Source organism: Puma concolor, chromosome C1 (genome assembly GCF_028749965.1).
Source record: "Puma concolor isolate L17-30 chromosome C1, mPumCon1.1.hap2, whole genome shotgun sequence".
Lineage (NCBI taxonomy): Eukaryota > Metazoa > Chordata > Mammalia > Carnivora > Felidae > Puma > Puma concolor.
In genome coordinates this window covers 140,663,172-140,679,989 of record NC_141674.1, presented here as the reverse complement: position 1 = coordinate 140,679,989, position 16,818 = coordinate 140,663,172, and the positions used below count along the sequence as shown (strand labels likewise).

Below are 16,818 nucleotides of genomic sequence, written 5' to 3'. Positions count from 1 at the left end.
CCTACACCCAAGACCCAGCTCAGAGCCTGGAAACGAGAGACCACACCCACCTTTGCCCAAACATCAGTGTTGACTTGGTCTCAGCCTCATTGAAGACAGAAGGAGAGCAGCAAATAACGATGGTGGTTCTACAGTTCCCACCCAGAGAGTCCTGAAGAATTCGAGTCATCTTGCTGTCCCGATATGGTACGTGTGTTTTCTATTTAGGAAAAGAAAAAGTATTGGCTATCATAGCCATTGTCCATTCAGAGAAAAAACATAAGCAAGCTGGTGTTGGAGACACCGGGCTTAGGAAGATGTGTGAAATAAGAATTTGTTGCCCGGTCTTTGGATTCGGCCAAAGTTTAGAGTGCCCATTCTGAGACCTGGTAATAGGAAATTAGCAGCACCATTCATACATTTTAATGGACTAGATCTCCCAGCAGGCAGGGTGTGTACAGCCAGGATTCCCTCTGTCTTTTTCCAAAGAAAAATAAACGAATCTCTGGGGTATGTGGCAAAGAGAATACACAGACCCAAAAAGCGGCTTCTCATAATTTCATTTCATAGATGGGGACAGGATCACTTACTGTCCCTTCTGCCAAGGCAGAGATCACGTTTCCAAGAGCAGACAAAGATTTATTGATATTTTTAGCTTCGTCGAGAACAGCTCCCTCGGCACCAGTCTTGCTGACCTACCAGAGAGAAGAGAAAGCAGTGAGCTGCACAGGACAGCAAAAGCACAGAGTAGAAAATTCCAATTCGCAGGAGGGCACAGGGCTGGGGGTTGAGGGAGGTGGATGTGAATCCTCCTGGAATGCAAGAAAAAATAAAAGTGAGTAAGAAGCACATTGATCAAACCTTCCCTGTGCCTGAGGCTAGGGATTTGTTCTCTCTCATCATTTTCCTCTCAATTAGGTTTTAGGAGAATGGCTGATGCGCCTCAAGGGGTGGAGCTGGATGCATCCCAGGGGGACATCCATCCAGGGGAACCAGGCTCCCTGTGCTGTCACAGGACCAAGGCCCTGCAAGCCTGAGCCACAGTCTCCATGCCAGAGGGAGCCCAGGGCAACACCTGAAGCAAAAACACCCTGGCCATGAGGAATGGACATATTGGGGAAGTGTAAATTATGAGCTCCAACTTCAGGCAAGGGATAAGAGGTGGCAAGAGTTGTCCAGACTCTGTTCCCTCCCTTGCTTACTCTCATAGCAAGGAAAAAGGGAACAATCATCCAAAAGGAAAGCTACCTGGGGGCATCAAAGTCAAGAAAATGTCTATTACGTTGTGGAATTGTCTTTTCCCCTCTGCAGCCAGAGGGACCACTCGCAGCTCCTCCTCTGCTGTGTTATTACTGACAATCTCATCCTGACAGCATCTGCTCTAGGTAGAGAGCAGTGTACAGATGCTAGGGAAACAGGGAACACAACGTGATCCGTGGCTCTGCTGACTGGACAAACGATGTGGGATGGGCAGCTGCTCTCTGAAGAAAGGAAAGCAGGGAAACGATTTTACACGGCACGAAGACTGATTTCAATTACAAATAAAGGAGAAACTCCTAATGATAGGAATGAGTGCACGTCTAGGGGGAGGTGTTTTCAAATACAACAGACGTTCATCTCTGAGAACTGTGTGTGTAGATACCACTGCTGACACAGAAATAATGCAGCTGATGGGTCACAAGTAATAACAGCCCATTCACACCGTGTTGTTTAAGGTGCTTTCATATGTGAGCACCTTCACTCCATGAAATGCGCAAGGCAGGTGCAATTGCCTTCCTGTTACAGACAAGGAAGATTTGCACTCCAGAGATGTCAAATTGCCAGCCCAAGGGAAGAACATATTTAGGGGAGTTGGGGCTTACAGCCCAGAGTTCATTCTAGTAGATCACACTGACACATTCATGTGGACACTTCTGGGGCAAAGGAAAACCGATGTGAGCAAAAGAAACAATGTGCAGGACCATGACTTTAAAATATCCCACCAGTATCTGACACTGCAGGGGACAGGCCTCCACACTGAACTGCCATTAGGCTTTTCCAGCTGCAGTTAGGTCCCGGACACTCACCTCTGTGCTCTGGAGGGAAAGAGGGAAGAGCAAAGGGGCCAATGGGCTCTCTCTCCAGACCAGCAAAGCATGGTCTGGTTGCTAACGGTTAGTCTAGAACTGAGCGATGCTGCTCTGTATTCCCATTCTGGTGCGTGTCTGTTTAATTAAAGTTACAAGCCCGTACCAGTAAAATTTTGGGTTCCCAACCAGAAAGTTTTCCAGGAACATCCAGATGACATTCCACTCACAGCTTTACACATGCACACAGGAGAACATTTCATGTAGCCATTACTTACATGGACATTAGTGGCCATAGCTTGGCAGATAGCAGCTCACTGGTGGGGTGCAGCAATTGGGAATCAACTAGGCAGTTCAGGAGATGGACCAAGCTTTAGGGCTGGCCCTGATGGGGACAGTCAGCATGAGATCATCAGTGATGGAGTGCGCATGGTATTGTGCACAGGGACTGGCTCTGTGATGTCACCCAAGGGGAGCAGTGCCCCAGCCAGGGTGTGGCAGCAGGAGCCTCTGGTAATGCTATGGAAGTGAGGCTGGGCGAGACAGGCGGGAGGCCAGGCAGGGGCAGGTAGGAGGCTCTATGGAGCCTATCTGGTCTAGAGCATGGCCTCAGCCAGTGCCTCGGAGAGCATGGGACAGAGGCCAAAAGAAAGCCTTGATAAAACCAGAGGTGCAGGGCTTTGGGCCAAAACCCTGGCTCCAGGAAGTGACTGGAGCCTCAAGGAAGTGAGGCTGCCCAGGTGAGGCCCCATCAGACCACACCTATTGCAGAGAGAAGCAGGGAATGCAGGAAGAGCCCCAGGTTCCAGATCTTCTATCAGCAAACAAACCTACAAAGGCAGGACTGCCACAGTCCAACGGCAAACCAGTTTCCGGCCTATTTGAGTCTGGCACAACATGGGGATCTTCCCTTTCCTCAGAAGGTCATGTCCCTTCCTCATTTGCAAGGCTGCCTTTGCCAGGCTAAGTGCACACTGAGGCTTGCCTATCTTCCTCACTGGGGCCTATTCAGCACATGCCCGAACTGGCACTCACAGCACTTCCTGTGACGTGAATGGGGGACTTCAGGACCAGAAATGAGAGGGCAGGAAAATGAAGGTTAGACTTCATACCATCTTGGCACAACAGAAACTTTAAAAGCTCTTTGAAACCCGGGGACAGAAAAGATGTAAGAAGTATACCACTCCACACTGAAGCAGATAACAGGGAAAATTATAGACAATACAAATAAGGAACCAATTACCTTTTCGCTCCCGGCCAAATCAACTAGATACAGCTTCCCACTGAGCTTTTTTTCGGTCTCTACATTCTCTTGTTTAATATTGATCAGGAAGATACTGTGACTTCTCGAGCTGTGTTCATTCATATCTGAAAAGGAAAATAGTTTACTGCTCTGCAAAGAACAAGAAGTTTAGGTAGCAAGTTGCTCATCTAAAAAGCACAACAAATCATGCTTAATAGCTCCATTTTTTAAAGTAAGTCCAGCCAATTCTCTAAAAAAAAAAAATTTAAGTTTAGTTATTTATTTTGAGAGAGAGAGAAGGAGGCAGGGAGGGGCAATGAGAGAGAGAGAGAGAGAGAGAGAGAGAATCCCAAGTAGGCTCTGTGCTGTCTGCACAGAGCCCAACACAGGGCTTGAACTCACAAATCATGAGATCATGACCTGAGCCAAAATCAAGAGTCAGACGCTTAACTGACTGAGCCACCCAGGTGCCCCAGTACAGTCAATTTTTAAACATATCTAAAACCAGTTTCTTTAAAAACAAACAAACAAACAAACAAAAACAAACAATGCTTGTTCTAGAAATGAAAGATTTAAAATAACTTCACACAGCTAAGAAATTAAGAATCCTAGTCAGTGATCCAAGATAACAGATTCTTTAGCTTTGTCTGAAGCACCCCCTCCCATGTTCCAACATCTTGCTCCAGCCTGAGCCTTGGCAGCAAAGAGCTCACACCTCCCTCTCCCCTCACCTTAAGTCCCTCACCCTTTATCATTGTGGTTAGTGTTGGAAGTATTCTATCTCTGTCATGTGTGTAAGCCTTGCTTATCAGTACTATCACAAGCTTTCTTAAGGAGGGATTATGATCTTAAGGTTTAAGAGTTCTTTTTTTAGTACAGTTCTATAACCCATGCTCGGTGCATAGCATTTCTATATACTAACAATAAACAATCTGAAAAGAAAACAATTCTATTTAAAGTATCAGATTAAATATGCTTCATTAGTGCCAAACACTAGAAATAGAAACGTTTTTGGACCCTGGATAGGAGTCTCCTATCCGATATGTAGAGAACAACAAGAATCTGGACAATGATTGGTTCCAACTAGAGTCCAACAAGGAAGGGACTCGGTGTTTTGGAAAATGCTGGTACACCCATGACCTCCATGAGTCTGACGTCCAGTCTGACATTCCTATCACATATGCCACTGCCACTCCAGAAATTATAGTCCTTGAATTTGATAGAAAAACAGCAGAGATGTACAGGGGTGGCAAAATATGCCTGATCGATCACTTTAAGCCTTTGTGGACCAGGAATGTGCTCAAGTTTAGACTAGCTCATCTCAGAGCTCTGGGGCTGGCTCCATGGCTGATGGTGGAAATCCCCAATCTGATTCAGAAAAGTGTGAATCAGCATAAAGAAAAATGCAACCAATAAAGGATCAAGCCACGGAGGCAGGACAGAGGGACCTTTAATAGGCTGTGTTCCTGTTTTTTGTGCATTACTCTTACTCATCCAACTGCTTCCCCTCATCCTCCTTCACCAATAAGTGTTACTAAGTAGCTGCATCAGGCAATGTTGAAAAAAATAAGCAACAGTATTGCTACTGAATTTCTAAGGCTACCCAAAGAGGGGAAAGACCAGGGCTTGGGGAAACCAAAAGGTAATATCTCTCTCTTCCCTTCTCCAGGAAGAATAGGAGGTGCTGATAGTCCTTTTGGTTTCTGGAGATAATGCATGAATAAAAGCTGCTTCCTCTGGCAGCAACAAAACAAAACAAAACTTTCTAGAATATACGGGAAAAAACTAAAGATTCCACAACAAAATAAGTCAAAACTGATAAATGAATTTGGCAAAGTTGCAAGATACAAAAATAATATGTAAAAATCAGTCACATTTCTATATACTAACAATAAACAATCTGAAAAGAAAATCATTCTATTTAAAGTATCAACAAAAAGAGTAAGGTACTTAGGAGTAAACTTAACCAAGGAAATAAAATACTGTATACTAAACACTACACAAAGAGGGGTAGCTGCATGGCTCAGTCGGTAGAATATGCAACTCTTGGTCATAGGGTTATAAGTTTGAGCCCGGTGTTGGGTGTAGACAGTACTTAAAAAAATAAAACCTTTTTTAAAAATTAAAAACAGGGGCGCCTGGGTGGCGCAGTCGGTTAAGCGTCCGACTTCAGCCAGGTCACGATCTCGCGGTCCGTGAGTTCGAGCCCCGCATCAGGCTCTGGGCTGATGGCTCGGAGCCTGGAGCCTGTTTCCGATTCTGTGTCTCCCTCTCTCTCTGCCCCTCCCCCGTTCATGCTCTGTCTCTCTCTGTCCCAAAAATAAATAAAAAACGTTGAAAAAAAATTAAAAAAAAAAAAGAAGAAAATAAAAATTAAAAACAAAACTACAAAATGTAAGAAGACATAAATAAATGGGTCGGAAGACTTCACATAGTGAAGATGTCAATACTACCAAAACCAGTCTAAAGATTTAATATAATCTGTATCAAGATCCTCGTTGTGTTTTTTACAGAAATAGAAAAGCCCATCCTAAAATTCATATGGAATTTCAAGGAACCCCAAATAGCCAAAACAATCTTGAAAAAGAACAAAACTGAAGTTCTCACATTTACTGATTTCAAACTTACTACAAAGCTACAGTAATCAAACAGTGTGGTACTGATACAAAGGCAAACCTATAGACAGATGAAAGACAGCCCAGAAATAAACCCTCACGTAAAATGGTCAGAAGAATTTTCAACAAGAGTGTCGAGATCACATGCAAAAAAATGAAGTTGGACTCTTACCTAGTCCATATATTAACATAAAAAGGATCAAAAACCTACATGTAAAAGCTAAAATTATAAACCCTTAGAAGAAAACATAAGGGAAATGTTTCATAACACTGAGTTTACCAATGATTTCTTGGCAATAACACCAAAACCTTAAGCAACAACAAGAAAAATAGATAAATTGCACTTTATCAAAATTAAACTTTCATTCATGAAAGGAAGTATCGACAGAATGAAAAGGCAACCCACAGAATGAGAGACAAGATTTGCAAATCACATATCTGATAAAGAATTTAGATCAAGAATAAGATAAGAGCTCCTATAAATCAATAACGAGAATAAAACAACCTAATTATAAAATGAGCAAAGGACCTAAACAGACATTTCCTCAAAGACAATGTACAAATGGCCAATAAACACATGAAAAAATGCCAACCATCACTAAACATTAGTGAAATGCGAATCAAACCACAGTGACCTCACACATCACACCTATTAGCATGGTTACTGAAAACAAAAATAGCAGCGCCTGGATGACTCAGTCGGTTAAGTGTCCAACTCTTGATCTCAGTTCAGGTCATGATCCCAGAGTTGTGGAATCCAGCCCCGCATTGGGCTCCATGCTGACTGTTGATGGTGGAGACTGCTTAAGATTCTCTCTCTCTCTCTCTCTCTCTCTCTCTCTCTCCCTCCCTCCCTCCCACCCTCCCCCCCACCCTCTGCCCCTCTCCCCATCTCACTCTAAAATAAATACATACATACAAACATAAATACATCAATAACCTTTAAAAGAAACAAAAATAGAAGTAATGGCAAGGATGTGGAGAAATTAAAACTTGCGCGCTCTTGTCGGTAGGAATGTAAAATGGTGCAGCTGCATGGAAAATAGCATGGCAGTTCCTTAAAAACTTCAAAGTACAATTAACATATGATCCAGCAATTCCAGTTCTGGGTATATGCCCAGAAGAACTGAAAGCAGACACTTGAACAGATATTTATACAGCCATGTTCATAGCAGTATTATTCACAACAGCCAGAAGGTGGAAGCAACACAGGGTCTACACGTCTAACTATGGATGAATGAATAAACAAAATGCAGTATACATGTACAACAGAATATTAGCATTTCAAAAAGAAAGGAAATTCTGACATACGCTACATATTGGATGGACCTTGCAGATGTTATGCTACGTGAAACAAGTCACAGGAGGACCTATGTTACTTCACTTATGTGAGGCAGCTAGAGCGGTCGAATCCATTGAGACACAAAGTAGTGTAGTGGTTACCAGGAGTTGGGAAGAGGAAGTGTGGGGAGTTATTGTTTGATGGGCATGGGGTTTAACTTTGGGATGATTAAATTCTGGAAATGGATAGTGGTGATAGTTGTACAGCATTGTGAATGGATGTAAGGCTACTGAATTGTACCCATAAAAACGGTTAAAATGGTAAGTTTAATGTTATGCGTATCTTGCCAAAATCATTTAAAAACCAGCTTACCAGAATGATAAGAAAACTAGTAATGTTCTAGACCAACAGTTCTGAACCAAGGGGCCACGATGGATTGTCAAGTATGTCCTGAATAACTCATGACTAACAACAGCTGAAGAAATCAAGTAAATAATTTACCTATAAATGAGAGATACTATTATGATAAGAATATCAGGCTTACATTCTTTCAAGTATATGTGTAAGCAGAAGAGAAATAAGTAGAATTTAACCTACACTGTATACATGTCTAGGCTCACCTATGAAATCTGCCACATATGTAATTATCATCTGATAGTAGGTTGGGTAAAGAACAGGTTGAGAATTACAGTTCTGGGTGACAGAATCATAGAGCCTTGGATGGGAGAGACTTAAAGAGGCTTGACCAGTCAACCAACCAATGCCTTAATCTCTTGTATACATCACAGGGAACTCCCTGCCCCTCTAGGCAGCAGGCTTTACTTGGGGCAGCTATCAGGATCAGAGAGTTCTTGTGGTTGGTCAAAACCTGCCCCCCTGTAGCTTCCACAACCCTGGGTGGTCCACCATTTGGATCATACAAAGCACACTAAGTTTCTTAATGACAGCAACTTGAACATGTTGAGAAATAGTACATCGTCCATATGTCCTCCTCAGAGTTTTTTCTTTCTTCCAAGCTAGGAATCCCTAGTTCTCTCAGCTCCTCTTCATCTGAACTCACTCTGGTTTGTCCACATCCCTCCGAATAAGACAGACAGCCACCATCTTTTCATGGAGCCTCTGCTGCTCTAACAACTTATGACCACTTCCCCAAGGTGCGTGCAAACACCGAGGAAGGCAATGCAAGAAAAACAAGCTGACCTGAACACGCCTGTGATTAACACAGCCTAGAAAAGTTTTCAATAACGCTCCCAGCTCTTTCTGAGCTCCTCCTGGCTTTCCTTTTCCCTTTTTACACAGGGCAGAAATCTAGTGTGGTTTCTTTCCACACATATGACTGGCCATATAAAATTTGCTCATTTGTAATTTTTTTTAACCTGAACAACAACATGATTGAAATACATTTAGAAGCTGACTTTTAATCCCCTTGTCTCGGTGGGTTGCTTGTTTTCCCCAGGGTCCAGACAAAGGGTGCTGCCAGGGCCCAGAGAACCTCACCCGCTATTTCCCAGAGTTCCCTGCACAGCAGAAGGCACTGCTTCCCACGATGTGCCTAGATGCACTCAGACTGCACACACCTGTGTGTCTGCATCCAAGCCACTGCTTTACAACTGCCTTCCCCTGAATTATTTCCTTTGGACCTCATAACCCAGCCATCCTGGCGGGTGGGCAGATACTTGTACCCTGACTCACAGGGGAGGGAACAGGACACCAAGCTTACTTGTTACAGCCACATGTCGGTTTGCTTTGCCTTCATCTATCACATCCATGACTTCCTCGGGGCTTGACACAAAGCGCTCGGTGCACCCCTGCAAAAGAGTCAGTTCAGGTTCACCGTTAAAGGACCGGAAAACACCGGTATTTTAAGACAGCTAAACATTTTCCCATTTTTCTCCTAGAGGTGCAGATTAAGAGAAAGGCTCCAGTGTTGATCCCACCACTTTTTCTCCTGCTTCTGGCTTGAATTCTACATGAAAAAGAAGTCTGAGCAAACCTTGGGAAACCCAGAAGTAAACCATAAAAGAAATGCCAGATTTGCCTAGATTTTTAAATACCTGTTCTTACTCAACAGCATGAGTTTCTGTTTCTGAGACAGAATAAAGAAAACCAGTGACAGAAAAAGAAATGGATGAAATTTTGCTTTGCCTTCCATTCTAGTCCCCAACTTTAGTTAGACACATTCTAGACATGATGCTCTGCTGGGCTTCCCCTAACTACAAAGTATAAGCAATTATCCTCCATATAAAAGCCTCTTCACATGTGAATAATAAGTATTTGTTCACTTCTCCAATTCTTACCTTATGTGATTAGACATCTGTGGTATATTTACAGAGATACAACTGGAGAAATTAAATGTCTATTTTTTTTACCAGATGAATATTAAATGTAAGGAACATGATGAAATACCTCCATACACTTTATAGGTAACGTTGTGAGCATATTACATAATAATTATGATGACAGTGACCGGAGACAAGTCAATTGCATCATCAAGTTTTCCTCATACCTTTACATACGGGACTCTGTTTTTGTCTTCATGAACAGCCAAGTTCGTCTTGGATACTACAGAGATAATAATGATGGCATGCAGAGGAGAGAAGAAAAGTTAAAGACTCAGTATTGGAGGATAAAGAGAAATTGTTACCGAAGATAGGCAAATCTCATGTCTTTGCCATACGCAAGTTTAAGCCTTGGCTGAGAACAAGCAGATAGTGTAAAGACAATAAAAGATCTCTGTATTTTCATTAGTTCCTTAAGCAGAAGTGCTGTGAATCCTTTCAGCCTCCCTGGACCTTAGTTACAGAGCAAATAGAGGACAAGCATTCAGGTTACTCACCATCCAGTAAGTCCCTGATTTTGTCCAAGTAGATCTCAAAATAGGAAACCTAGTTAAAAACAAATGGAGTTTGAAACAGAAATGCCACACTGTATTTAAAAACTATCACTATTAAAACTCATAGAAGGTCTTTGGCATGTACGGCTAAGAAGAGCAAGAAGAGGGGCCACAAAGTGTGAAGAGTTGGCCGACTCTCCGGGCTCTCCAGCCTCCTGTCGCGTCAGCCTGCTCTGCGGGCCGCTGCCCAGTGAGGCCACTCTCCGTGCTTGACGGCCTCTGTGGTCTTGACTCAGGTGCTCCTTACATTGTGTGCTGGGCATCCACTCACAGAACGACTCTCCTTTTCACCCTATGTGAGTGCCAAGCAAACTTCTAGGTAGGACAACAGCTGCAACAGAAACGTCCTTCACGAGCAATTGTCAAAAATCAGTAGGCCTCTCCTCATGTGTGACACTGACACCCTCACCAGACTGGGATGAAACACTCACATGAAGAAGTAGGGACTGGAATAAGGGCACTTTGCTTGGAACTACAAGAGCTCAAAGGCAACAGGGAGAGAGCTGCTGATGGTGGCCAGCTTTGGGGAGTCCAGGAAGGGTCCGAACAAAATGTGATTTAATGAAAGACAGACTAGACTGCGAGAGGGAAAGGAAGCCTTCCCATCAATTATTCTCAAACGCCAGCCCAGAACCACCTGCATCAGCATCATCCATAGCCTTTGTTTAAATTGCAGAGTCATGAACCCTATTGTAGTCCTGCTGAATCAGAATCTCCAGGAACAGGTCCCAGGAATCTGCTTCTAATCCCTGGTTAATTCTTATGTCAGCTGACATCTGAGAACAGCTTTAACTAGATATGCGATCTTGGGGGTTTAATTCACATGTAACCGAGACGAGAGGCCTCAGTTTTCACATCTGTCAAATGAAGCCATTTGGACTCGATGATGTCAAAAATTCTGTCTAGGATTCTGCACTTTTTGTCTACACCTGCCTTCTGCCTCTCAGATCAACTTTTCTTTCTCTCATGTTTATGGGTTTTCTTGAAACCTAAACAAAGGAATGGATAAACAAGTTGTTAAGGAAGAAAAAAGGTGCCAAAATAGTTGTAAAGTTGGAGTGTAACTCTACAGGTGAAACCTCACCCCTGCATCCTAGCTCTGAACCAGTTCTACCTCTGGTTGTGGGAAGTGAAGCTTCCCCAACTCAAGGCTAATCCTCACCAACTCAGCCCCACTTATTACCTTGTCTGTGTCTCAGCCTGGAGCCTAGTGACTTCCCAGTTTCTCTGAGAGCTGGGCTTCAAACTCTGGAACCTGTACCTGGCCATCCTCTCCACGTTGCCTGTCTCCCTAACAACCTGAGCCTGCCTGATCATCTGTCAAACTCCCCAGTCACCAAGCCTCGCACATCACAGACACACCTAGTTGACCTTGGAAAGAATCACTGCTCCTGAAACTTCTTCCTGTGGCTGGAATCCTAGGGTCTGTTTGGCCTCTAATCTTACACATCTCTCATTCAGCCTCCCTGTGGCCAACTCAACCCTGGTTCCAACCCATTCTATTGCATTTCAAGACTGCCTGGCTTTCATTAAGACTTCTGCATCTTTGAGGGGCACCTGGGTGGCTCAGTCAGTTAAGTGTCTGACTTTGGCTCATGGTCTCGTGGTCTGTGAGTTCAAGCTCCACATCGGGCTTTCTGCTGACAGCTCAGAGCCTGGAGCCTGCTTCAAATTCCGTGTCACCCTCTCTCTGCCCCTCCCTTGCTTGCACTCTGTCTCTGTCTCTCTCTCTCTCAAAAATAAATAAACATTAAAGAAGATTTAAAAAAAAAGACTTCTGTATCTTTGAGATGTACACATGTATCCTTATTTCCATAGATTACAGAGAAATTACACTAAAAAGCAGTCATAAATTACATGTCAACAAATATGGCAATTAAAATCCTGTTCACATTTAGTATCTTCTTTTACCACAGAAGATACTGGTGCTTGAGTTGGGGGAGGGGGAGTGATTTTGTTATTTTTGTCATTGCAAATGCTTTATGAGACCAGGTGGAAGAAAAAGAAATATGCAATTGTTTTGCATTAAGAAATTGCATGTTCAGAAATAATGTTTAAAACCTCTATGGGGCTCACTTTAAGGAACAGATTTTCAATAGTGTTTTAATCAAGCCTCTTTTTCTTGATTAAGCCTGTCAGTGCTCAGTTCAAATATGGAACAATCGCTAGCCTTCCCACTTATAATTATGATGTATGAAATAAGTGAGCATAACTACAAATGGAGAACAGAAAGCCAGACTTTAAAATTCAGCCCTGGAGACTTGGGTGTTGTTTCTTCTCTCCTGCTTCATGCTGGGGCTGTTTTTATCTTAATAAGATTCACACTATTTTGAGGGCAGTAATTGGTTTAACATCTTACTCTGGGATTATCCCATAAGAACCCTACAGTAGTTTAAGGTATTTAAATGCAAACAGCCTTAAAGATGTTCTAAGCTCCTAAATCTTGATCCCATCAAAGCAACAGGCTTCTGTATCCTTAGATATAAAGAACCCTGGCAAAGAGGAGAAACCAGCATTAGCTAATAAAGGGAGGAAAAAGATTTATAAAGTAAAAAGAGTTGCCAGATCTAATTTATAATGGGGCAAACAGTTGTTGCCTTGTTTTTATATAATTTAGGAAAGGCACATAGCAGAAATAAGTAAGGTGGAAGTTTAACATAATGGAAAGGTGTTGCACTTGGGATTGGTTAGATCAAGAGTCTAATAACCTGATCTGTAACTGCTGCCAATAACCTGATATGTAACTATGGCCAGCCAGTGCTGTCTTTAAACTTCAGTTTCTTCATCTCTAAAATGATGGGCCTAGGGGTGCCTGGGTGGCTCCGTCGGTTAAGCGTCCGACTTCAGCTCAGGTCATGACCTCGCAGTCTGTGAGTTCAAGCCCTGCGTTGGGCTCTGTGCTGACAGCTCAGAGCCCGGAGCCTGTTTCAGATTCTGTGTTTCCCTCTCTCTCTGACCCTCCCCCGTTCATGCTCTGTCTCTCTCTGTCTCAAAAATAAATAAACGTTAAAAAAATTTTTTTAAATGATGGGCCTAGTGCACTAACCCAGCCTTAAAGAATGGTCAGCCTCTTGGCTCATGTCCTCAGCACCAAGTCTTCTTAGAACTGCCTGTATCTCTTCCTCACCCCCTGTCCACACCGTCCCCAGTCGCCATGGCAGGAACTCAGCCAGCCATGTGTATCCTGGACAACACTAATCAGAGCTGGGGGCAAGCCCTGCTGTAGGCTAGGCCAAGGAGCCCACTCCCTGGGGAATTAGGAATCGGGAATAAGGGATGTGGAACAGGAGCTACCATGGTCCTTCTCCCCTTATCCATGCACCCCCTGAACAAAGATAAAGCAAGCAGACAGAAATGCAGGGACTGTAACAGGGACAGAGTTTCGGGGGTGATGAAAATGTTCTGGAATTAGTGATCATAATTGTGTAATTTTTGAAATATAGTAAAAACCATTAAATTGTACACTTAAAAAATGAATTTTATGGTGTATGAGATGTATCTCAAGCTTTTTAATTTAAAAAAAATATTTTAAAGGAAAAGCAGGGTCTGGATTCTTACTTTTCTACAACCCCCAAGCCACATGCCTTCACGTTTTGTACATTATAACAGTTTTCTCTAGTTGCTTAAACAAGTGGCTTTCAATCTCTTGCAAACAAAGGAGCTCCAATGAATATACCCCTAATACTCAATGTTATGAATTAACAGCTATAGTTAAGAGATTAAAAATTTCTTTCAATTCAAATTTAAGTCAGAGCAGAGGTTCTGGTTTAAAACAAACAAACAAACAAACAAAAAAACCAGGAAGGATAATACCCTTCCCTACTACTTGTCAAAGTGTGCTTCCCAAAACACTATTGTATCATACCCCAAAAGGAGAAAAATATGTCCACCGTCAAATACGCAGGAAAATGTAATATACTACATGTCCCCTTTGTAGAATTATACTGCATAATAGCATGTTTAACTTGTGATGAATTTAACATTTTTCAACAAAACATTTTTCCAGCTTATTTGGCCACATAAACTTTTTCCCTGGTAACCCACCTATTAATATGAGGGACCTGGAACATACTTTGGGAAATGCTGTCCTCACCCAATCATAGACACATTCTAGTCACATCTCTAGAAATCTACAGGGTAAGTATAGAATTCAAACAACTATCAAGATGATTCCATCCTAAAGAAGGCTTTTACTTTATCTCAATTATTTCCTCCGTATTAACCTGAACCATTAAATAACTATGGCTTTGCCTATGATGGCACGTCATCTAAAATACATAAAAATCATCTTTTATGTACACAGAAAAAGAAGAAAGCTAAGAAACATGATTTGGGGCTCAGTTTCTTCTCCTTGGACTTAATCAAGGGCACTTACCTTGATATGAAACTCCAGGTTTTCATCCATGGAATAGATGTGGTCAAAGATGTCGTGCGCGATCCTTGGGATGATCCCCATGAGTTGAGGGTCATGTAGCTTCCCCTAGTGAGTGAAAAAACACAAGCACAGGGAGCTAAAGAGTGCTGGGAAACCTGTGTGAGAGAAGGGACCATATGTGGATGCACGAACAGAACACCATGGAAGAGGGAACACCCATACACGTATGTCTGCTCCTTTGGAGGGTCCACCTGACAGGTAAACAGACCGTTAAGTTCATGGATATAGATCAGCATGTTGCTCTTTTTACCAGCAGTGGGGGGCTTGTTCTGTCCCCAAAAATATTCACTCCTGCTGCCGCTCACGGCAGCAAATGGGTGTATGTGGGTAAGGGTGTGGGTAGAAGGGAGGAGGGCGGGAGGGAGGGAGGAAGACTGACATTATAGGGTGACTATCACATCCCAAAGGTGGCTTTTGTTTTGAAATTTTTACAAACTGATCAGAAGGTACAAGCCCAAGTTAATCTGCGTTAATAAAACCACCTTGAGAGCTGATAGTTTCTTTTATGTCATCATTGCTCAAAAATTTCTCACCTTATTCTAGAAAAACCTTCAGTATCGCTTCACAAACCAATCAAGAAAAGCCATTTCATCGATTTCTTAAAAATCCATAATTCCCAGCCTGAATTGTTCAAGTAATTTTTGGTTCTTTCCTTTCCTTTTCTTTTCTTCTCTTTTTTTTTTTGGGGGGGGGGGCTGTTTCTAATACTTAAATCCACTTGTAATATATTCTCTTATTCTTTTACCCCCCTTTTTTCTCCGAGAGAGGTCTAGCCCTCTCTTCCCATGCAGCCAGCGCCTCTAGGAACCCTCCTCCAACCCTAAGGCGGGGGTGGGGGGTTGAGGGATATTTTATCTAAGGGGTAATGGGTTAGATGAGTTTTTCTGTGATTTGAACTATTTTACTAAATCCATGTTTAAGATCCAGATTTGCCGCCTCTGAAAACTTTCAAAAAAGATATGCCGTAGTATTTGAAAGCAATTCCTAAAGAAGAGTTCTAGAAGTATTTACAGTGGCAGCCCTAGCAAGGGCTCCCAGAGAGCCTTCCTTACTCCCACGCTCCAAGTTCTATTCTGTTCCATGTTAAACCACCCATCAGTGCACAAACATATAGTCTGCAGGTCTAAAGTAATCATTGGCAATAGTATTCCCAGAGTTTTTCAGACCTTCAGAAAGTTATAAAACTCTGGGGGAGAAAAAAACAAAACTGGAACTATAAGAAAATCACAAAACCCGTCTTACTCTTCAGTCTCCCAGGGACACCAACAGCCTTCAGCAACACGATGACTCATATCCTTGTTCCAAATCTCCCTGCCACCTGGAAGACCTGCTTTGTTTTCCTCAATCAGATCTTCTTTATCCTTCGGGGATTCACCACATAGCTCCTCTTTGACAGGTTGACTTTCAAGCCAATATTTGAGTTACCAAAAGCAAGAAGTCACATGGACCCTGGCACTAACTCCAGGCCACAAAGCGCTTTACATTGTGAATCCTCCTTTGCACACCTGATCCCTAACCTTCCACTCTCTTGAAAGCAAGAGAAAAGCTGACTTTAGATATATCTGTCCTCTGGCAAAGCTCTCTTACCCGGGAAAATGGGTTCTCTCCTGGAATGCCTTCATCTGCTAAGAATCCTATATCATTTGATATCTTTATATCGCTTTTTGTTTGACTGTACAGTCCCTAAAGGCAAGGTGGCCAGCGCATATGTATTTCTTCCTACTTCTTATGATACTTAGTACGGTGTCTATTGCATAGAATTATTGTAGAATATAAATTAAACAGTATACATACAGTGCTTAGGGACAATAAATGTTAGCATTATATTATTCAGCTCATATTAGGTTCTCATTAAGCAGTCGTTGGGGTTTATTTGACCTGAAGAGTCTGAAAATATATTTCTATCCCAGACCATTAACATATATCTTAGGAAAATAGCCCCGAATGACTGAGACACACAGTTTCTCAAATGTTGGTAATCTTACTTCTCACAGGCCATCATAAACATCAAACACTGGGCCCTGCATGCTCAGGACTATGAAAATTGCTGGCAGAAATGACCCGGACAGTGAAAGGGGTGCCTGGGTGGCTCAGTAGGTTAAGTGTCTGACTCTTGATTTTGGCTCAGTTTATGATCTCATGGTTCACGGGTTCAAGCCCCATGTGGGGCTCAGCTCTGACAGTGTGAAGCCTGCTTGGGATTCTCTCTCCCTTGCTCTCTGCCCCTTCCCCACTCACACTCCCTAGATAAATAAACAAAAACAAACAAACAAATAATTAAGAAATGACACAAGACAGTGAAAAC

General features: G+C 42.7%; 1 protein-coding gene and 1 long non-coding RNA gene across 2 annotated transcripts in view; one reads left to right on the top strand and one right to left on the bottom strand.

Moving 5' to 3' along the window:
* Positions 1-16,818, bottom strand: part of KIF5C (kinesin family member 5C) — a 164,003-nt gene that overhangs the window by 83,256 nt on the left and 63,929 nt on the right. Inside the window, exons 4-10 of the mRNA XM_025912817.2 lie at positions 14,454-14,558; positions 10,022-10,070; positions 9,692-9,747; positions 8,906-8,993; positions 3,289-3,413; positions 570-674; positions 51-199 (exon numbers count right to left, since the gene is read on the bottom strand). Of these exons, the coding sequence (XP_025768602.1) occupies positions 51-199; positions 570-674; positions 3,289-3,413; positions 8,906-8,993; positions 9,692-9,747; positions 10,022-10,070; positions 14,454-14,558 (677 nt within the window). The remainder of the gene's footprint in view (positions 1-50; positions 200-569; positions 675-3,288; positions 3,414-8,905; positions 8,994-9,691; positions 9,748-10,021; positions 10,071-14,453; positions 14,559-16,818) is intronic.
* Positions 2,533-9,336, top strand: LOC147578468 (uncharacterized). The gene is made up of 3 exons (XR_015255218.1): positions 2,533-2,785; positions 8,206-8,339; positions 9,084-9,336. It is a non-coding gene; the product is annotated as an uncharacterized LOC147578468 (long non-coding RNA).